Genomic DNA, 24,152 nt, shown 5'->3' with positions numbered 1-24,152 from the left:
CAGACCTACAACTTTGCTGTAAAATTGCCTTACATGAAAAACCAACACTGCAGCTTTGCGAAAGCTAAAACGTAATTTTTTGCACATTTTTTGTTATTTTCTCGCGCCATTTAGTAAATATAACAAAAAGTAGTATAGTGTTAGGAAATGTATATACTAATACAAAAGAACAAAAACATTTTTTCAAAGGGGAGAGCGCGAACGGGACGCAAGAACCCATGCGAGGCGCTTTCCAACAATTATGTATATGAGCTATATGATATCATCATATCTGTACAACGGACAAAAAATAATATTTACAACAATAAAAGGATTAAAAAGCTGCAAAATGCTTACGCTTAAAAGAAAAAATACAAGGAGAAAACGATTTAAACATATTAAACATCCGCATGACTTTTAACGTTTAGCGCGATTCATATTTCTCCCGTGATTTTAATAGCTTCAATTTTTGCCCTTTCTTCGGTCACGCAAACCTACGTTCATTGTTTGCTTTGGTAGTGTACAATAACACTTTCGTATTTTTAAGTCCTCGTGGTTCAGTTCTTGGGGACATTCAAATCGATATTCGAACAACAAATCTCGTTCCCAGGACCCTTGATCCTCCTTCAGTACTGACAAGTAGACGCGGTGGTTCTGGGAACGAGAATGGTGAGACACGTGACGATCTTGAGCACGCGCGCTAGCATTGAAAAAAAGTCACACAAAAAAAGTCGTGTATTCTCGATCGGAGCTTCGATCCGCTGTCGGTAAGTAAACTTTTAAGAAATAGTAGTGTTTTTTATGGAAATTCAACATTTCTTAAATCTAAAGCCCAGTAGTCGCAAGTTGAACTTGCGTACAGACTTGCGTTGGCTGGCCAAACGGACTCGCAAGTTAACTCGCAAGTGCGCGCAAGTTGTCAAAAAAACCCATTTCAATGCTACTGCGCGCGCTGCAATACAGTCGGAGTAAACAGCAAGACTTGCGTTGACTTTCGCTGGGTGGCCAAATGGTAAAAATTTGGTGCAAATTTGATCACCAAAGTTAACGCAAGTCAACACAAGTGCACAAAAATCCTCTCCAGACAAAGATGCAAGTAGGCGCAAGTTGAATGCGTCTCCGTTATGTTAATGTTAATGCTAATGTCAATACATTCTACAGTAAATTTACATGTATCTCGAAAAATGAAATGAAACATTATTGTAAACGCTTTCTAAGCTATGTTTACAGTTGATCTAACTGTCAGCTACATCTTTCAAACGCGAAATTGAAGTTAACAGACGGGTTCTCACATTGAGCAAACCACATAACTGTTGAGTAGTAATGTACTACACTCTAAGGCAAAAAATTTTTTGCCTTAGAGATTTAGTACATAACTACTTCCCGTTGTTGGGATCAAATACGGAAAACAAAAATGGAAAACAAAAATGGAAACCAATCCTGAAAACAAACCCTGTAATCAAAACTGTATCAATCCTGAAAACAAACCCTGTAATCAAAACTGAATCCAAGCGTAGCCGTCTCATATGACATAAACTTTAGTTTATGTCATATAGAGACTGATGTTCAAATAAAATTTTTAAATTTTATTTGCTCAATTAGTATAAATAAATATGCTCTTATACCTTTTTCAAAATTTTGGATACAGTGCGTTTAAACAAGCCTTGAGATCATAACTGAAATATGAATCTGGAAAACCAAGCGAAGCAGATTTTAATGAGTCCGGCACCGCAGATCGTAAGATCGAGGAGGGGGATGGGACGAATGTTAAAAAATCACAAGGCCTTGGTGGGTAAAAAAGCTTCGTAAGAAGCTTTTCGGGCCTTGTTTTATGATGTTTTTGAAATTTATTTCAAAAATCACATTATTTAAAAAATGCTCTTATACTCTTTTTTAAAAATCTTGCATTTTAGTGCGTTTAAACAAACCTTGGATCAAAACCTAGGATCATAACCAAGGATAAACATATGAGTTTGTCTTTAATATCCATAAGGGTATGTTTCTATACAGCTTTCTGATATGTGTTTTATTGCGCGCTTGTCATATCCAAAGCTGTATACCTTTTCCTCATATTTGTTAACAATTTGTTTATTCTGTCTGGTTATCTTATTTTCATTTACTAATGTGAGTTCTTTGATATCGCCCTTAACCATCTTAATCATATTTGTGTGATTTAGTATTTGTGAATTTTCATGATTAAGGGAAAAACCTTTAATAACACATTTCTGTTTATTATCGCCATATATGAAACTGTAGTTTTTAGGGCCACCGCTTACGAAGGTACCTTTTATAACATCACCATCTAACTCATCTGTTAAATCGCCTAGCATATCGCCTGTTTCTATTGTCTTACCATTCTGGGATTCAATATACACAATACTATCGGTATCAAAATATAACACCTGTTTATCTAAATAGTCAAGTTTTTCATACAACATTAACCGTGCACTGCTGGTCGTGAAACATGCAATGTATATATTCGTATTATAGCTGTTATCAACAAACTGATCTTTGTAAGTGTAGCTCATTTGCACCATTTCTTCATTTATGAAATTCATGTTTAAATTATCTATTGTGTCATCTAGAACTACTTGGTAAAATTCATTTATATCAGTTACGTATTTACACTGATTCATGTTATTTCGTTGGCCAAATTTACCCCAAAGACTGTTTAAACACATCTTTGAAATGGCTCGTAAACCTGCATTTTCATGTAATTTACCTAATTCAATGTCTAAATTCGTTTTGACTTTATTTCTGAAAATAAATTCTTCTTTGTCATTTTTAAAATTATAGCTTGATGATTCAAGTTTTAGTTTCATGAATTTTTTAATGTATCCTTTGAATAAATCGTCAGATGACTCCTCAAAATGCCATACCTCATATATTTTTATGATATTATAACCTTTTTCAATGGCTTTATTGAGTTCATCGGATGTCCACGTTCCTATAAAAGACCGTTCATTTTCACTATGTTGGCATGTGTCTTTTTGTTTTGATTTAGCACATGATATACACAGAGGGAACATTAGCTTTTCAGCCTTTTCACATTTGATTTTCTTAGGTAGAACGGCATGGTATAATTCTCTTGGTGCCAAAATTTTACATTTTATAAAACCGTACCATTCCGTGTTATATTTATCTGGTGATATTATTTTTTTAGGATGACCAATGGGATATTTTTTGTAAAACTGAACTGTTGGATACAGGGAACAAAAATCAACATATTTACCACATTCGCCTTCTTTGAATTTATACAATAATTTGGTAGCATTAGTCCGACCGCCAAAGAAAGCATCTCGCGGGTTTAGTGGGCCAACCACTTCTCTATTCCAATCATTTTTATAATATTTTTGGAAACATTTATCATTTTTTAATTTACATTCCCACATTTCAATAAGATTGTAACCAGCAGTTGTTATTTTGTTATTTTTAACTTGTGTTTTATTATATAAAGTACCCATATCACATTGATTCTTATTATTGATTACATCAGGCTTGTAACAATCTTGGCATCCATGCCAGAAGCAACCTTGAAATTCATAAACACTATTTGTGGACTCACAAAAACCATCTACTTTTAATTTGTTATTGAGACAATTGATAACTTTTTCACCCCCTTCCAAGGCATGTTGAATTTTAATTTTATTTTTCTTACTTATGTAATCAAGCCATGCAATACTGACTGCACTATGGTTTTCTGTTTGAACAACATTATCAACCACAGCTATGGTATTTTTTGGCATATAATTCCCTCTATAAATCGCCATACAAACACCGGCTATTGTAATGTATTTTAGTGGATCGATATTTTCTTGATTCATGAAATCTTGCCTGAATTTCAACATGCAACGCCTTAATATATCGACGTCTGATCGACAGTAATCGATTAATTCATTTTTAAAATCGAAAACATAATTTTCATTAACACGATCATCATACCATTGTAAAAATTTTTGCCTATCATGTGATTTCATTTGGTTAAATCCATAATGATTTTTGGAAGGCATCTCTCCTATATAGTTTTGATTACAAATTTTGTTGAAAAAATGTGGGAAATAGCCCTTTTTCAGCTCGTCTAAGCCAAACGTTTTTGGAAACGATGATAAGGGTTGCTGAATAAAATTTAAGCTGTCGATTATTTTGATTCTTAATTGTGGAATTTCCATCATCATAATTTTTGCACCATTGTAAATACAGTAAGGTTTAAAACCATTATCAATACACCATTTAAGAATAAAATGAGAATCGTACCTTTTGGAATTGTGAGCCAGAAGTGTGTATCCTTTATATTTTTCATTAAGAATACCATTACAAAAACTATTAATATCATTGAAGATTGTCTCATTTCCGTTGTAATCATGACAGATAGCTAAATTAACTTCATGTGTGCCAGTGTTTTGTGTACATTCGAAATCAAAAAATAAATATTTTTCATTATACGTTTTGCATGGGTAACAATAATCTTTTCGAGGTATGTTTTTATTTAATCTGCAAGGGGTTTTGTTATTTTTGATACAATTTCCTCCCTTGCATTTTATTTTTTTCATGAAACATTCATGTTTGTTCTCACAATATTTATTGCAATTATTACACATTTTGAAACCACATTTATGTATTTTTATATATGGTTTTAGTATGATTTGATTGCATTTTAAGCATTTAGCAACACTGTTACATACGGCCTCATCACCATCTTTTATCGATCGATTACGTGTGTGGTTTTTGAAACAGCTGTCACCATGAAATACACGATTGCATTGCTTACATGTAATGTCTTTACCGTCACATTTATCTCCATTTGGGAAATATTTAAAGCAAGAAAGGCATTTTTGGGGGCATTTGTGTTTATCACGTCTTGTATAAGCTTTTTTGCAACTATGACAGTAATATGCTACATTTAGAAAAGCTGTCATTGATTTTATGACATCAAAATGATTCCGTGTTTTGTATAAATAAATTTTGTCAATTCTACCATTATTAGCTGTATATATGATTTCATTAAACTGCTCAGAATCGATGATGTTAATCTCAATATCTAAATACGATGCAAAGGTATTTACATCTTCTAAAGTATTGCCATACTCGTTAATTTCAACATTTGCATTATAATGAAGTTCTTTGGCTTTAACTTCCTGTAGCCGTCGTGATTTATTGAATCCATCTTTCAACTGAGTTGTGGTGTAATTCTCCGGATGCAGATTAGCAAAACCCGTTACAACGGACCTTGCTAGGCATATTGTATCAGTATTTTTTATGGTAATAATACATTGCTTTCTACTCACTGTTTGTTTTGATAGATATAAACGTCCTTTTCCTGCAGGTATTTTAACAGATTGAATAATTATTATGCAATTTTCTAAATTTATTTCTTTATACTCCAACGTATTGATTACATCTGAAAGTTGATTTAACTTGATATCTGATACATTTATCATTTTTGTTGAGATAGGGTGATCTAATTCATCATTTAAAATTACCAATCTGAATCTGTCATTTCCTTTTAACTGTCTTTTCTTTATTGTCATTTCAACCATTTTTTCAAATACACTGAAAACATCATTTTTATTGTTTATGAAATTTTTTCGTACATTTATTTTGAATTCATTGGTATAAGCATTGAATTTTTTATTCGCTGTATTTCCGATTTCCGTTATTTTGAATAGAGGTTGGTCATTGGATGTTGAATCAAAAATACTGTCATCGAAATTAAATTCATTAAGTGTCCTGTTTAAGGTCTTATCGGTCTTATATTTTTGAATTTTATTGATTACTTTTTTCCTTGTTGAGTTTTTTACAAGATCTATCCATGTATAGCCTAGGGCCTTTGCATCCCTCAGGTAACTTTTTGATAGTTGTTTAAGAGTATTATGGGTTTTTGTTCTTGGTTTAGGAGTATTTGAATGAGATTGGTATGTCTTCTTTTTTGGTATTTTACGCGAGGGGGTGGGGCTTTGATTCGGCTTCTGGGGCTCGTGTGCTTTCGGCTCGACCTTTTTGTGCTCGTGTGCTTTTGGTTCGGCTTTTAGTGATAAAATGAGTTTTATAAGGTCGGTTTTAGATAGATTGTTGAGATCAGATTCGTCCATATTAATATTGGTTGAGATATTTTTTTGTGTCATTTTTTGTGTACTATATAGAATCACCAAACCTTTAAGTCCTTTATATAGTAAAAATTATTTTTGAGATTTTTGGTGCGTTTAAAGATAACCAGAAATAATATATTTTTGGTCACCAAAGGTAACAGAAAACAGCAATTTATATATGCTGTGCTATACAATATATAATTATATAATTTTTCTTTATATGTTATTCATCAGGTATAATATTAAACCGATCATCTTCTTGAATGCCTTTAATGACAGCATTTTTAATGTGTTTTTTAGTTCTCATATGACTCCATTTTCCTGCAAGGCAAGTGTGATATTCACAAATATCACAATACCAAGGCTTATTAAGCATGTATTTCGTTTTTGATCTAGTAATAGCTTCTAATCGGTCTTTTTCGGTTGTATAAATTTTGTTCCTTCCCATTTATTATATACTATATATACAATTCTTTATATGTTTTTTATAGTGCGTTTGAGTGATAGATATAAACATATAATTATTTTCTTTAATATATATATAGAATGACTGATATAACATTAAATATCAAACACCTACTAGAAGCTGATCAAAGCTCGAATGATATAGCCTTCATTAATAAAATGTATTGTATTCAGAGCATCCTTAAAACAAATATTTGTATTATTAAAATGCTATCTTCAGACCTGAATAGCAGATCTGAAATATCAAATGAAGACAAAAATCATGTACGTTTAAAGTGTATACCTGAAGACCAGAAAAGACGACGTGGAAGACCTCGTAAAGATCAACATTAAATAAATAATTATTCAGTTTACGGTTTTAGCCATAAGTTATAAATGATTAATGACTAAACCATTGACCGAAAAAACCTGCTGACGCGTCAGCAGGTATTTTAATCTGGTGTGATTTCTATTGACCAATCATATTTCAACAAATTTTACTCAAAAAGTTTACACAAAAGTTTACACAAAAGTTTACACAAAAGTTTACTCAAAAGTTTACTCAAAAAGTTTATTCTGAAATTTACTGCCAAACACAGCTGTGCCGTGAAGTTATGTGTGTTATATATATAATGGTTTGTAATTCTGAAATCCACGATGAATTAAAAAATTTAAAAGAACCTATATGCCCTTTCTGTGATCAACTATTGATAAAAGGTATCAAGGATGCTGAGCAATGCTGTAGTAAGCAGGATATAGAAAATATAAATGGTATGGATGTCTGTCTAAATTGCGGTTTGGTTCATAGTTATGATTATGTCATTGAGTACATTGATTTTTATGAAAATATGCATAGAATACGGCGAGAATCGGTATATCATCGTAAATACCACATTGAGAATGTTTTAAACGATTTATGTATTAAAAATGGAGTTCAATTGTCTCATAATCAGCGCGATAAGATTTACAAAGTGTTTCATGAGATCGATACTATTCTTCCATCTATAAATAAAAGAAGAAAGAGGATGATCTCAACGAAATATATTATAAGACAGCTGTTTAAAATGCTCGGTATACCCTGCGATTTTATACAGATTTCTGAATCAAAAAAAACACTAGCGTTTAATGATCGGTATTGGGGTGAGATTTTATTGTTGAAATTTGATGAGATTATGAAGATTATTCTGAAGTGAATTTTTTATAATATTTTTTAACATATTCATCTACAGTGGGGCATTGATCAATTACTATGTCGTCAAGCACTTTTAGATCGGTCAGAAAAGCATTTTCGTCTGATGGTAAGCCTCTCAAGAAGCATTTTATCTGTATACAAACTTTCTCATAACTTGTGTATGCAAATTTGCATTTATTCACTTTGTCAGATATGTTACTCTTTGTTATATAACCATGAATCAAAACACCCGATCCTGTTAAACAACCTATAACAATAGGATTAAGAGTGATACTACCAACAACAGTACCTATGACAGTCAAGCCAATGGAGGACATCTGCAGAGACAGATAAACACGTTTCAATTTCTTATACTTCCATTTATAACATGTCTGTAATCGGTGGTAATTATTATACAGGTCCTTCAATTCCTTCACTCTATCTTCTGATAATTTGTTGGATATGTGATTAAAATTCATCATATATCTTCTCATATGTTATATGATTATACAATGTTTCGTTCATTCGATTTTCTATTTTTTATTCTGTTATATAATTTCCTGATATTTTGGATCAATCGTTCAATACTTTTTAGTATCTCATGTATTAAATCTACAGCTTTCATATATATATATTGTTTATACAATTAAGCAATTTATTCAAAGAAAATTCCTTTCGCTTTGTCTATAAACTGGACTTTGTGATACTCTTTACTATTTACTGATATTACTGTTTTACTAAAACCGATTCTTTGTACATAGTAATCTGAACTGATTTTAATTTTGGCTGAATTAATATTAAATCCAGCCAATATTTGGTCAATACTAATAGCATTATTGCAAATAGCAATTCTAAATTGATTCCCTATTTTAGTATACCAGAGATTCATATATTTACCTATATAACCATCTCTAATTTGCTCTGTATATGAATCTAGATCATAATCGAGGAATAGCTTATTATGCTCCACTTTAACCCACGGAAAACTAAAGCTATCACCATCGATAAATTCAATTTTAATCCTTTTATTATCACTGGGCTTATAGTCATATTTAAATGCCATATATATAGTCCAGTCATTGGATTCAGTGATATTTTCATTTAAATTAATTTCAAAATCATTCATAAACCCCATATTTGGATTAAAATCTTCTAACATTTTGGTGGTATTAAATACGAGATTACCAATTAATCCAGAAACAACAGCTCCGTTGCTATCTGACATTATGAATTTAGAGGCATCCGTTAGATCGAAATAGTACTCAAATATTTCACTATAAAAACTCTTGGACTGTAATAATTTAATCTGATTTTCAAGAGTTGTTTTGAGAATATTGATTTGACTTACCAACTGTTTATAATTAACAGCTTGATCATCAGTAGTACCTTCTGCAATACCATGAATGGCCTGTGTTTTCATATCAATTGATGCATTGAAAGCTATTCTATCATTTTCAACATAATATAGCTGATCGTATATACTGGGTTCAACATTACTTTCATAATTCTTAATCCCAGATATTATAATATAAGTTTGCAGTTTTGGTACATACGAGTGTCCTGACTTCATTTTTAAAACGATATCGACATAGAGATAGTTGTTGTTATGTTGTTGATACTTATGAACTTGAGCTATTGTTCGACTATAACCGTTATAAACTCGTGTAGTTACTTTATTAACAGTATCAATCAATGACACAACACTGATATCAACACTATTCTCATCTATTTCAACTGGAAAATAGAGTTCAAATGCCATGGTATAATAATTAATTGGTATAGGGTACATGTTGATACCTAATCTGCTTGAGTAGTAATTTTTCGAACTATCGAGAAGTAATTTTGTATCTATTACCTTTTTATTGATTTGATGAACAGGATTTGGATGATGAATTAAATCTCCAAGCTCGATATCATTCTCTTCACTAAGTTGATTATCACTGTCAATCATTATATTATTGAAAACGTTTCCTTTATCAATAGAGGTAATATGTGAACTGTCAACATACAATTTATTTACACCATCGGTTCCATATATTGGTTTGCTTAGATTTGTTATGCGATTATCGTTCATATCGAGATTTGCCTGCATCATGTTACTACCGTGAATATCAAGCTTGCTTAGAATTTTTTGAGTCAAAACGCGTCCTACGACCTTCTTTAAAAAAGTGTTTTCAACGTACGATTTGTCTGCTTTGTTTTGAAGGCTTTGAGCTAAGACACCTCCTGATTTCTTCGTTAAATATGTATTATCAGCGTACGATTTGTCAGCCTTAGTAGCAAGTTTGGTATCAATTTCAGTCCTTACTTTGTTATCCTCAGCACTAACATAGCCTACGTTTGGTACAGATCGATCGTTATATAAACTTGGATAATACACTTCGGTATTTTGCAATGAAAGGCCGGCACAATCAAACACTGTTTCATTTCTGTTCTTTTTAAGGAAGAATTGGTTAAGATATCGTTTATTTACGGCCGTCTCGAGATCCCTTGAATAATTTTCAATTGAATCATCGATCGCAACGTCATCAGGCGTTTTTAGCCCTATTACTCTCTTTTTGTTCAAATTGAAATTACCTTCAGGCGTAACATCAAAGCCGACTCCTGGGTCACCCTTTTCACCTCGAGGGCCTTTAATTGGTGTAATATTAGTGTTATTTGATTGTAATAAACCGTTTGAGTAACTCATATTATATCAATCAGTTATATTATATTATATTTTTTCATTGAAATTCTTAGTTACGAATTTTCGTGGCTTATCGATATATATAAAGCTAAATGGCTCTTTAGTTGCTTTCTCGTATAGCTCTTTTGGAATACTGTTTTCACGGCATATTAGACTACTCTCATTAGCACTTGGGAATTCGTATATAGAGAAATGTGAACAGTTTAATCTTATGTCTTTTGGTGTCTTATAGTAGCTTTGACTCAGATATATCACGCTACAGTTCTTATGCCTTCCTCGTATAAAATAGTCGACTAATGGTTTTTGGTTTTTATCACATACAAAATCGTCAAAAATGATGATTTTCTGAGAGTCACCATCAAGGTCTCCAACGGGAATAATCTCATCATTGCGTGCTTCAATAACATCATAACCAGCTTCATTACTTATTTGCTGGAACATATCCATAAGATCTACAAACTTGGACTGCTCTAAGTTTTTTGCGTATAAATAAATTTTATCAAAATATAATAGATTGTATATCATATGCATTAGTGTGTTTGTTTTTCCCGAACCGCTTGGAGCACAAACCAGCATCCGAAAACATTGATTTGGCATGAAATCGTATAGTTGTCTAAAGTTTGAGGCCATATCGTCTTCAGTGTCATAATTCGGTATTCTCATTATATTATATGGGTATATTATTTTCAGTTCAACAAGGTGTTCAACACGGTGTACATCAAGGTGTTAAACGCTATGTTAAATGTTGATTTTTATATTCAATTTTCATTTTTTATGTAACGTAATAATATAAAATAAAATGAGTTTACTTAGATGGAAAGAGCTTGCAAAGAGTAAATCTGATTTGGGCGATAAAATCAATTATGTTAAAAATGCAATCACACAAAATAATATCGGTCAGCAGACAAGCCAACAGTCATTTTCGAAGGTATTCAAACCAGTGACAAGTAAATTAGATGATGTAATTAAAAGTAATTTGCAGATAGCAAAAGTACCCAAAAATCGTGTCAAAAAGGGGATGAGAGGTGAAATGGAAGCTCCAGATTACTATCCTGAAGTTGATCCTTTTGAGGATATGGACGTAGATAATTTATTTGATGAGCCTGTAATGCCACAAAATGAAAAACAGATTGTACCGAAACCACCAACATATGAAGAATCTTTAAAAGATCTTTTAGAAGGAAATAAGGAGATTTATGTTGATCCCCAATATTTTCCTGAATATGAAGATGAATTACCTCCTGAATACGATGAGGATGAAATTGATTATGCTTTAGATGCTGATGATGAAGTAAGTGAAATACTAGAAGACGTTGGTATCGACGATTATGATGTAGTGCAAATGAAATTAGATCAGCCTGAAATGACACCAAAGAAAACCAAGAACTATCTTAATAAGATTTTAGAGAAAGCCAAATATAAACGGAGACAATTGAAAGGTTTCAAGGCGAATGTTACTAAAGAATATAATAGGGGAACTATATCTGAAGCGGAAAGACAGATTAAAAATAAGAGAATAAGCAATGCAAGAGTTGCATTAAATGACTACATAAATCATTACGAAAGTAAAGCCAAAACGATAAAAGGTTCTGGTATTCGAAAAAATCAGAAAGGTGGAAATGTTATATTTTTTAACGATGTAAAACAGCTTCTCAAAAAATTGGAATTGATCATCGGTTCAATAAACGCAGGAAACACATCAGTTAAAATGCGAAATATGGGAGTCGCTATATTAGACACACTTTTAAAAAGGTCTACTATAAATAAACAACAATATAAACAGATATATAATCTGTACTTTAAAGTCTAATTTATGTAACTGTATTATATATATGGATCGTGAGTTAGTATTATCATCATATAGTGTTAAAAATCAAGGGAATAACACTCCTCAAAATTTTACAACTAAATTCAACAGGCCTATAACATTGGATAGCAATTACCAATATATGATAGGTCTCAATCGTATTATTAACATGTCATTTACATGGTTTAATGTAAATCCCTCATATGGTAATCAGCTGATTAAATATAGTTCAGATAATGGGAATAAATTTGAAGACATAACTTTCCCTGCAGGTGTTTGGAATTATTCTGAATTTGATGAATATATTAAAGAGATTACTAAGACGGGGGATGATGATAACCCTATATATCCCATCTCTATTGATTTTGATTCAACAACATTCCGAGTCACAATCACTTTATCTCAAAATTATCAACTTGATTTGACGCATAGCAATTTCAACGACCTTATAGGGTTTGATAAAAAGGTATTAAAGGATGCGGTTAATATTGGTCCAAGAGTCCCAAATCTAAGCCAAGATACCGATATATTAAATGTACATTGCGATCTAGTCAATACTTCTTTAGTCGATGGCGAAGAGTCGGATATCATTTATACTTTTTCGACCAGCGTACTACAGCCGAGTTATTCGTTTACAATCGAGCCTCGTAGGGTCACATATAACCCGGTTAATAAGCAACAGATAAGTAGCATTCGAATATACATCACAGATGGGAAGAGACGGTTAATTAACCTGAATGGAGCGGATACGTCTTTTTCATTAATTTTGAAAAGGATAGAATAATATAACATAATAGTATATAATGAAACCATATGAATTCAAGAGGTTTTACCATCCAAAATTTGGTAAATTTGTATATAAGCACAAAGGGTCAGGGATTATCGTTGATAACATTTTCAAACCGATGAAGAGTGTTATGTCGTCTGTTGTTAAAAAAATTGTCAAGCCCTTAGGTAAGAAGGCAATAAAATCAGGTATTTCTCATGCAGGTGATAAACTGGGTAAAAGGGCATCAGAAAAAGCCGGAGACCTTATAATGGAAAGGCTAAGGAATATGAGGAAGGGAAATGCTGGGCAAAAGTCACTATCCCCAATCTTACAGAAAGTAAATGCCTCACCTGTCAGACACCAACAGAAAAATGAAAGTACTGATATGATCATTAATAGATTAATATCAGGATCAGGTGTAAAAAGAAGGCGTTGAGTAAAATGAATAAAATGATTAAAAAAATTGGTACATAATTGCAAAATTATGTAACATAATAATATATGTCTTTTAGAACAAGCGAATACTTACAGAGATATGAGTTGGTTCGATTTCAACTCGATGATGTAATTCGAGTCCCAGCTAACGGTCAGCACCAACTTAAAAACGGCTATAAGTTCACGATTAACGATAGAAGTTCATTCTACGATTGGTATAATGCGTATTTCGAGGTGCAATTTCAGGTGCAAATGTTAGCTGATGGAGCAACCACGGGGGCGAATCGTATCACAGTTATTAATGGAGCACATTCATTGATTGACCACATGATGATTAAATCAGCAGGAAAAATCGTTTATGATACCGATAATCTCCATAAAGTTACTTTCGTTAAGAATCTCCTCGAATATAGTGACGATTTTAGTCGTTCAGTAGCAAAAAATAGTCTTTGGTATCTAGATACCGACCATAGGATAGCAAATGCTAATCAGAATGCAGGGTTTGAGGCTAGGCGACTTTTGACGACAGGTCTCAATGATGTCAATGTTGTTATACCTCTAAATCGTTACAGTTTCTTTGAAGAGCTGGAAGGTCGAATGTTACTCCCAATGCAACTCCAATTCAATATACAGTTACAGAATGACGCCGAATTACTTAAAAAGGCCGATGATGTAGCTGATGGACGAGTGGTCCTTAATAGATTCCTTCTATGGGTCCCAAAATTGACTCCAAAGGACAGCCTATATGATAAGTTTGTTAGTTTCTTCTTGGTAAAGAACACTTGGACGTATATGCGCGAAATGTATGAGGTTTCCGCACCAACGAATAGCAGTGGATTCTTCCAGATCTCATCCAGTATTGATAATGTTAAGGCTATCTTTGTATATCTACAACGAGCTAAATCAAACAATGCAGATGAAAATCCCTATGAATTTGATACCTTCAATATCAATCTTGACCGTGGGAATGGTAGTTATTTGACAACATGCCGATTGGAATACGGCAACGGAGTGTTTTATCCTGAGACCGAATATGATAGTGAGTCCAAAGTTAGGATCTTCAATGATTTGATGTCTTATGGTATGAGAAAGAATGATTACAACAGCGGTACACAACTCAACTTGGCAAATTACAACTCTCTCTATCCTATTATCTTTTTTGATTTATCATATCAAGCAGAGCGAGTAACTAGAGACCCAAAGCAGTTGATCTTCAGATATAAACTAAACGCTAATAGTGCGGAAGATAGTCCTTTCAACGTCCATGCCATCGTTCTTTATGATGAGACAATCGTTATTGACAAGGTGGGTAATGAGCTGGTTATTGTATAAATCAATCAATTGAATATTATGTATAAACCATTTTATTTTGTATACGTTTTATAAACAAGAAATTATATAACGTAGTATATATACAAGTAATGACAACTTATCACTCTCATAAAGTTAATCTATCAGAAGGACAGCGAAGGAAGCTTTTGACTGCTTATAGAAATAAAAGTGAAATTACAATTCGCTTAAGCAATTCAGATCTGACTGGCAATGACAGTTTAATGCTAACTCAACGACAAATCAATAAATTGAATAAGGCTAAGAAGTTAGGTGTTGGATCTGATTTAAACATCTCAAAGACACAAATTCGAAATGTCATTAGGGTCGGTCATGGGGCACCGCGAATTGGTTTTCCAATGATTGGAATTAGTGCTCCGAAAACGCAAACAAGATCAAGAAGGTCAACAACTAACAAATCAACAACTCATGACACAACAACGAAAAAAGACGGGGGTAAAATCAAACTACCAAATAAGAGAAATGCATTATCTTACAGACCGCCACCATTCATTGGTTCTTGGGATCAATATAATAAATTTCTCAAAACTGGGGGATTAGTTCTTCCAAATTATATTTCAAAAAAAAAGATTTCAAAACCCAAAAAAAAGTAATCAAGCCAAAATTTCATAAGAATATACCCATGAGTAATTTTGATCTCATACAATGGTGTAAGTATTTGAATATACCAATAAAAGATGTACTAATGAGAGATGAGACCGTTCCACATAATCACAAATTAGGATTATTCATTTATAATCTTGAACCATCCTATATGAGCGGAAGTCATTGGGTTGCAACTTATGTAAAAGATAACGCTATCAATTATTTTGATAGTTTCGGTATGCCTCCATTTCAAGAAATAGTCGATCACGCAAAAAAAGAAGAATTTAACATTGATACATCAAAACAATCAGATACAGAGCATAAAGACTACCACCTGCGGATACTTTTGTATATACTTTCTCAACGAAATGAATAAGGGGAATTCGTATTATAATTTATTAGAAGTGTTTGACATATATGACACAATGAATAATGAAAAATTCATTCAACATTATTTCAAAAATATGTAACGTAATATATATACAATGACTAAATCGTATTGTGTACGTGAAAAAATAAAAACTAATTCAGTTCCTAATTCTGAAAAATATATGAGAACAAAAAACAATCGTTTAATACTCAAATCGAAATGCGTTTCTTGTGGTATTACTAAAACCCGTTTTGTTAGTGAGAAAAAAGGGGGTAAAATAGGTGAAACGATTAACAAAAAGGTCGGCGAAAAGATTCCAGGGTTTCAACAGGCTCAAGACTTAGCATCGGCTATCATGGGTGCTACCGGAGGCGATAAAGATTTGCTTAAACGTTACTGGTCGGGCAATATCGCTAAAGGGGCTTTTAATAAGAAGAATGGTTTATTCTCAAAGAAATTCTGGACATCTCCAAGTGAACACCAAGATCCTTCATGCTCTGGTACTATTTGGGATAAGAAATCTAAAAAATGGCGAAACACATACTGCGATTAAATATCTAATGTATATATATATGTGTAAGTCATACTGTGTTTCATGTAAAAAGAATACTGAGTCTATGAATTCTAAAAAAGTCAAAGCAAAGAATGGCCGTCTTATGGAAAAATCAAATTGTTATATTTGCGGTAAAAAGAAGAGTAAATTTGTCAAAAGTCAAAGTGGTGGAGCTCTTGCTCGTTATAAAGGACCATCTACAACTGATAAAATAGCCTATGTAGCATCAAATTTCGTAACTCCATCACCTAGCTTTGCTTCAATGGCAAGACTTTTAGCAGGGCAAGCTCTCAAAGGTGTAAAAGACAATGTTGATTACTACAGAAAGGGAAAAGGTATCGATATCCATAAAGCTATTTTAAAAGTAGCACCAAAAAAGGGTTTTGTATTGCCTGGTCATCGTTATACAGGTCCTGGTAATCCTTTAGAGAAACAGGTAAAGTGGGATCAAAAAACAGGTAAAATACTGGAGATATATGAAAAACCAACAGGAAAAACAGATGCCGTCAGCATGCAACATGATGTAGATTACAGCGTATGTGCAAATAAATCCTCAAAAGATCAAGTAAAGTGCAAAAATGAAGCAGACAGGAAAATGGTTAAATCCTTAGACGCAATACCATGGAAAGACAGGCAATGGGGACATGCTTTGGCTCGAAATATAATAGCTGGTAAATCGAAAGTAGGTATGGGTATAAAAAAAAAGAAGTCAAAAAACGTAAAAAGCCGTCGGGTGAAGAAAACTGGCAAGAAAAATTAGCTAATGAATTACACACGCAAATAAAGAGGAACTTTACTCGACGGCGTGTTATTGTGAATCATATTGACGAAATATGGTGTTCGGATTTGGTCGAAATGCAACAGTTTAGTAAATGGAACAAGGGATATAGATATCTTCTCATGGTACTGGATGTTTTCAGTAAATATGGTTGGATAGTGCAACTAAAAGACAAAAAAGGTGAAACTGTAACTCAAGCATTCAAAACAATATTCAAAGAGGGGCGTAAACCACAATATCTTTGGACTGATAAAGGGAAAGAGTATTACAATAAAAATATGAAGGAGCTTTTGGAAAAGAATGGTATAACACTATACTCAACCGAAAATGAAGAGAAAAGTAGCGTATGCGAACGATGGAATAGGACAATTAAAACCCGAATGTGGAAACAATTCACTGCTCAAGGTAATACGACGTACCTCGATATGCTACCCAAGCTGTTAAAACAGTATAATAATACCAAACACTCAAGCATTAAAATGACACCCGTAGAAGCATCGAGGAAAAAGAATGAAGGCTTAGTATATTTCAATTTATACGGTGATATGAAAACATCAAAACAGAAACCGAAATTCAAAATAGGTGATAAGGTTCGAATATCGAAGTATAAAAGAAATATTTTCGATAAAGGGTACACGCCAAACTGGACAGAAGAAATTTTTACCATCGATAAGATACAATACACTAATCCTATTACTTACAAATTGAAAGATCTCAATAATGAAGACATACAAGGTAGCTTTTATGAACCTGAATTATTAAAAGCAAAACAGGATGTATTCAGAATTGATAAAGTGATCCGTAGAGATTATAAGAAGAAACAAGCTTTAGTTAAGTGGAAAGGATACAGTGATGACTTCAACAGTTGGATTCCAATCAAGGATTTGAAAGATATATAAACAATTTTTAAGAGTGCCTTAAAATCAATTATCAAGTATTACACATGCAAATAAAAATATTAAGTATAATATTTTTATAAATCAGTATTTGATTACAAAAAATATTTTAGGACATACATTCATTTTAAAAAAACATTGAATTTATCAACAACTAATTTTTCATCTAATTGATTTTCATTATAAAAAAAGGTATCAATATTTATAATACTACAGCCGTTATCAAAAAGCATTTCGACAATATCTAAATTAAACAAATTTGATATTACGTAATTAGTATCTTTATAATTATCAAAATATGCTTCAATATAATCGGCCCATGGGTTAGCCCCGCCATCCATAACAATTACACTGTTTGGCTGATTAAATACCATGTGCTTGAAATTAAATTCATCTTCTAAGATTTTAGCAATTATTTTAATATCATTCGATCTATTATTTTTATCCGAGGTTAAACCGATTATAAATCTTTTATTATTCATATATATATTACAAAGAGATTTTATTTTTATATGGATTTATGTGTTTTTCCCTTAAACGCACTATAAAAAACACATATAAAAAAAAAATGTGTCATAATATTATATGAGTAAAGCAGATATAAAAAACAACCAATTATCTAATTTAATCAATGAAATAACATCAAATCATGATACAAACAGTTGCTCAAAACATGTAATATCTATACTAAAACTTGTAATAGCACTCAATAAAAGAGCTCAATTAAATGAAAAAATATTATTCCATTTAAAATCCATCTCAAATTTAAATCCAATAAAAAACATCCATAAGCTACAAGAATTGAGTAATCATTTAGATTCTCAAGTTAAAAAAATTGATATTTTAAAATCACAAATCATCAATTCAAACATTAAAAAAATAGAAATCATTATAAAAGATGATAATATAAATTTATCTGAATGTTAAATGACCAATCCACTATAAAAGAGATATAAAAAATAATGTATAATAAATATTATAATGGCATCAAATTACATCAAAGAAAAATTCGTTGAGATGATGAATATCATAGAAAAACATTGCATTAAAGACAATACACTTTTCTTACAATTAAGTGAAAAGGAACAATCAAATATATTAGTTAACATTTGTACTGATCTCGGTATAATATCAAATATGATTCTACATAAAAACATGTTAAAAAATCTGATAAAAATACAAAAATATTATATTGAAAATGTAATATAAGACGTTCATTTTAAACGCACTAAAATGCAAGATTTTTAAAAAAGAGTATAAGAGCATTTTTTAAATAATGTGATTTTTGAAATAAATTTCAAAAACATCATAAAACAAGGCCCGAAAAGCTTCTTACGAAGCTTTTTTACCCACCAAGGCCTTGTGATTTTTTAACATTCGTCCCATCCCCCTCCTCGATCTTACGATCTGCGGTGCCGGACTCATTAAAATCTGCTTCGCTTGGTTTTCCAGATTCATATTTCAGTTATGATCTCAAGGCTTGTTTAAACGCACTGTATCCAAAATTTTGAAAAAGGTATAAGAGCATATTTATTTATACTAATTGAGCAAATAAAATTTAAAAATTTTATTTGAACATCAGTCTCTATATGACATAAACTAAAGTTTATGTCATATGAGACGGCTACGCTTGGATTCAGTTTTGATTACAGGGTTTGTTTTCAGGATTGATACAGTTTTGATTACAGGGTTTGTTTTCAGGATTGGTTTCCATTTTTGTTTTCCATTTTTGTTTTCCGTATTTGATCCCAACAACGGGAAGTAGTTATGTACTAAATCTCTAAGGCAAAAAATTTTTTGCCTTAGAGTGTAGTACATTACTACTCTGTTGTGTTTGTTTGTTTAAAAAAAAAACAGTTCCAGTGTTTCGCGAGCAAAGACGGGACGAAATATAAAGGACAGGATACGTTTCCTTTTTTCCAGTCTCTCTTTTTTGCGTTTTCCCCACAAAACTATTCTTTAACAACGTAAACTTTGATCAGTACTCCTTGAGAGAGCTTAAGAACACACCCAGAGAATGTATCCTTACTTTGCTTGGAGATCACTTTCACTGGTATGGTTGTTTTCTTCACCCATTCGTCCCCTTTGGCAGTAAGGTCATAGCATTCAACACTTAATTCACTTTGCGAACTGTTATTTGTGCCACCAAGCACGTAGAGTGCTCCCTTCAGACACATCATACTGCCGTACTCACGACCAACATTCAAGCTTGCAATAGACTGCCATTCGCTTGTTGAAATATTGTACATCTCGCATGTTGTCAACCACGATGCATAACGTCCCTCACCCTGTCTTCCTCCGGCAACAAAAATCTTTCCTTGAGTGGCCACACCAAAAGCACAGCCTCTTGCTTGTTGCATGTCTGCAATGTTCTCCCATTTGTTTTCCACAGTGTCGTATCTCTCTGCTTTCGTAACGTATTTCGATTGCTCTGGCGGCTTGCCACCGAGAACATACAGATGGTTACCAGCTGCAACAACACAAGCGTCTTGTCTGCAGCCCTCATGAGACGAGAGAACTGTCTGCCACGAACACGACCACGAATTGTATCTTTTGATAGTGGTCTTTTTCGCTGATGTGTCGACGCCAATGGCATAGATTTCTCCTTTAACGACAGTCACAGCAGAACTAGTGTACAGGTCCAAAGTAGACCAACCATTAAAAACGGGATCATATCTCTCTGCCTTAGCATATTTAGGAAAGGTGTACAACTGATCACGGAATTTTATCATCTGGGTTTTCTGATTTTTCTCTGACAGCCCGTCTGGCAAACGCTTCCACTGATCTTTATCTGGGAGAAAACAAAAAGTGTATTTCCCACCACAAGCTACAATAGCGCGTGTTTCAAGCCCTTTTCTCGGTGACTGTGACAGATCATCATCTTCACTTGCAAAGGTAGTCAGCTTTATAGCATCTAAGGTCAGCCTCAAGCAAACAGAATTCTCTCGCACGAGTTCATTTGTCACGACATCGAGCAAATAGTCACGCGATAGGAAAACCAGCCGTACGTGACGAAACAATTCTTCAAACGTTGCCTTTCGCTCGCTTTTGTTTTGTTCAACCCACTTTAATATGATTCGAAAAACATCTTCTTCGAATGCAACAGAAATCTCATCGCTTGAAATCCACCTCTCGACTTCCTTTGCTTCCAAGTTTAAGAATTCATCCATTTCTGCAACAGAGGCGAAGTTCGCGTGGATGAACGTCTTGCTGTTAGCGACGAGTTCGTCACACTGGTATTTCTCAGCGAAATAAAAGGTTGAAATACAGTTTGATCTGGTCATCTGTCCTTCTAGGAATCGCCCAGAAACGGTTTTCACGCCCGGGATGAGCAGATAGTTCGCTGTAGCAATTAGATCTTCAGAATTCTCTTGTGTGATCTCGACACTTCCTGTGTAGATGAACTGCAAAACATCTTCCATTACAGACCCCGAAATCTCTTCGAACCGAACTATTCCTTCTCGATTCTCTTTCATGTCGCTCTGAAGAAGCTTGTGAAAGAACGGGCTTGCTGCGGAGAGCACATTTCTATGAGCCTTGAACTCTTTGTCATCTTTCGTCACCAAAGTTACGTCGCATAAATGATCTTGTTTTCGCTGCATGTTGAGCCGCTTTGTCAATTCCACACAGAATGAAGCTTGTTCGGCAGCAGAGATAGGCTGCAGATCTTCCATGCTCCAGGGAATAACCTTATTACCGCGAAATATAGACTCCTTTTGAACCGTCTCGCTCAGATGTCCAAATCGAAAGCGGAAGAGGCAAAGGGAGGAACACTGGGAACGAATTAACGTTGACGTCATCACGAGTGGATCTATTGTTTTATTTCCCAGTGTTTTATTTTCTTTTTCTTTTTATAATAATAATAATAATAATAATAGTAATAATAATAATAATAATAATAATAATAATAATAATCATTTGTATAGCGCCCTTTCCATACGTTCAAGGGCGCTTGACAATGTTAAAAAGTAAAATATCATTAAATAAATTACAATTTACTTTAAATTTAAAAAATGAAATATGATTAATATGAAAAGGCCTATCTAAGTCTTGATAATTTTAAAAAGTAAAATATTAATAAAGTAATTTACAATTTACTTTGGATTAAAAAATAAAATATGATTAATATAAAAAGGCCTCTCTAAAAAGCAATGTTTTAAGTTCTTTTTTAAAAAGGTCAAGTGATTTAATAAACTTAAGTTTCTTTGGAAGCGCATTCCATAGTCTGGGGGCGGCAACTTTAAAAGATCGTTCTCCATAAGACTTTAAGTTTGTTTTCGGTACAACCAACAGATTCATTGATGATGATCTAAGTTGCCTGATCGGTGTATAGTGCTGGAGTAGATCAATTAAGTATTGTGGAGCCATGCCATTCAGCGCTTTATACGTAAGAAGTAGTATCTTATATTTGATTCGTTGCCGGATTGGGAGCCAATGTAATCTACGAAGAACAGGTGTTATGTGTTCTGATCTTGAAGTTTTTGACACCAGTCTTGCTGAGCAGTTTTGAACGTATTGAAGCCTATCCAGCACTGATTGTGGTAGGCCATAAAGTAGTGCATTACAGAAGTCTAACTTGGATGAAATAAACGCATGAACAAGTATTTCTGCTCATCCTGAGAAAGACAGTTCCGTATCCTCGCTATATTGCGTAAGTGATAAAAAGCTGTCTTGCAGGTGTTTATAACATGTTTCTCTAAGTTCATGTGAGTATCAAAAGTTACTCCTATATTTCTGGCGTTACTAGAGACTTCAATGTATTCGCCGGCCACATGGATACCCTCAATAGGTGGTGTAATTTTGTTTTTTGGTCCTATTACTAGAAGCTCTGTTTTCTCCCTATTCAGCTTTAGCATGTTTGCAAGCATCCATGCAAACATGCTTTTGGTACGGCAAAATTAGGGAAATATGCTGAGCTCATGGGCTTATAATTAGTAATAGCTCTTTTATAACGAAACATCTGACATAACTCTTCTGACTATAGGTCCCAACTATTGTAGAGCTCGAGCTTCTTTTATATCTTTCGTTGTTCAGAGACCTGTTATGTTTGTTTCAAGTCCGTTTTGGGTTTTGCATAATTTTTTTAGACAGTTTGACCATTTGGTATTCTTGAAAGCGACAAAAACATTTCAGACAGTTTCCCGTCCGAATTGAAAATCCAAAGATTTTTTTAAAAACGCAAATTTCCATCCGAAAATACCCCCCCCCCCCCCCCCCCCTCCGTTCTCACGTGTTTTAGCCCTTCCCAAATATAAGCCCACCTGAAAGGGACATTTACGTGCAAATACAAGTGCAGGTCTTATTTTTGGAATTTTACGGTGCTTTCTTTCTATGACATTTATGTCAAGAAAAAAGAACACGGCTTTCGGCGGCTACATCTTGATAACTTTTAGAGATGAAAGTGAATTAAGATACACCCACCAAGCAAGATTTTTTGTACCTTTGAGGGGGTCCTTTCAAAATTTCCGACGAAAACCCTCATCACTTTTACATGGTAGTCCCCCACCGGAGGGAGGAGGGAGGAAACTTGTCCCAAGGACGCATCTCTTGAAGGGTTGCATCTTAGGTACTGGTTGTAGGAACTTTGATTCACTTTGCATTTTTTTCTTTGGCTTTTATTAAGTCATATGGACTTGTCCCACGTTCAGTACACATACGGACAATCAAGCTGTCGGATAACATTAAAGAATTAGAAGCTATATACGACACGATAGGCAAGTTTCAGGTGAGTAGACACTGTAGTCAGCTTTATAGCATCTGAAACCAACCTTAAACAAGCAGAATGCTCACGCACGAGTTCATTTGTCACGACGTCGAGTAAATAGTCACGCGATAGAAAAGCCAACCGTACGTGACGAAACAATTCTTCGAACGCTGCCTTTCGCTCGCTTTTGTTTTGTTCAACCCACTTTGATATGATTTTAAAAACATCGGCTTCGACTGCAACAGAAATCTCATCACTTGAAATCCACCTCTCGACGTCCTTCGCTTCCAAGTTTAAGAATTCATCCATTTCTGCTACAGAGGCGAAGTTCGCGTGGATAAACTTCTTGCTGTTAGCGATGAGTTCGTCACACTGGTATTTCTCAGCGAAATAAAAGGTTGAAATGCAGTTTGATCTGGTCATCTGTCCTTTTAAAAATCGCCCAGAAACGGTTTTCAAGCCCGGAATGAGAAGATAATTCGCTGTAGCGATTAGATCTTCAGAATTCTCCTTCGAACCGAGCAATTCCTTCTCGATTC

The 24,152-nt window shown here is 33.5% G+C and overlaps 2 protein-coding genes across 2 annotated transcripts in view; both read right to left on the bottom strand.

Moving 5' to 3' along the window:
- LOC144638165 (kelch-like protein 11) overlaps positions 1-24,152 on the bottom strand; it is a 90,450-nt gene that overhangs the window by 23,305 nt on the left and 42,993 nt on the right. The window lies entirely within an intron of this gene.
- LOC144638160 (kelch-like protein 24) lies at positions 19,852-21,647 on the bottom strand. The gene has a single exon (XM_078497359.1). It carries the CDS (start codon positions 21,581-21,583, stop codon positions 19,862-19,864), a length of 1,722 nt encoding a protein of 573 aa, XP_078353485.1. The 5' UTR covers positions 21,584-21,647; the 3' UTR covers positions 19,852-19,861.

This window comes from Oculina patagonica, chromosome 14, assembly GCF_052425735.1.
Source record: "Oculina patagonica isolate OP01 chromosome 14, crgOcupat, whole genome shotgun sequence".
NCBI lineage: Eukaryota > Metazoa > Cnidaria > Anthozoa > Scleractinia > Oculinidae > Oculina > Oculina patagonica.
This window is presented reverse-complemented; position numbering and strand designations above follow the sequence as displayed.

Excerpts from the sequence above, each read along its gene's own strand:
- LOC144638160 (XM_078497359.1), bottom strand. The coding sequence starts at position 21,583 with ATGGAAGATCTGCAGCCTATCTCTGCTGCCGAACAAGCTTCATTCTGT.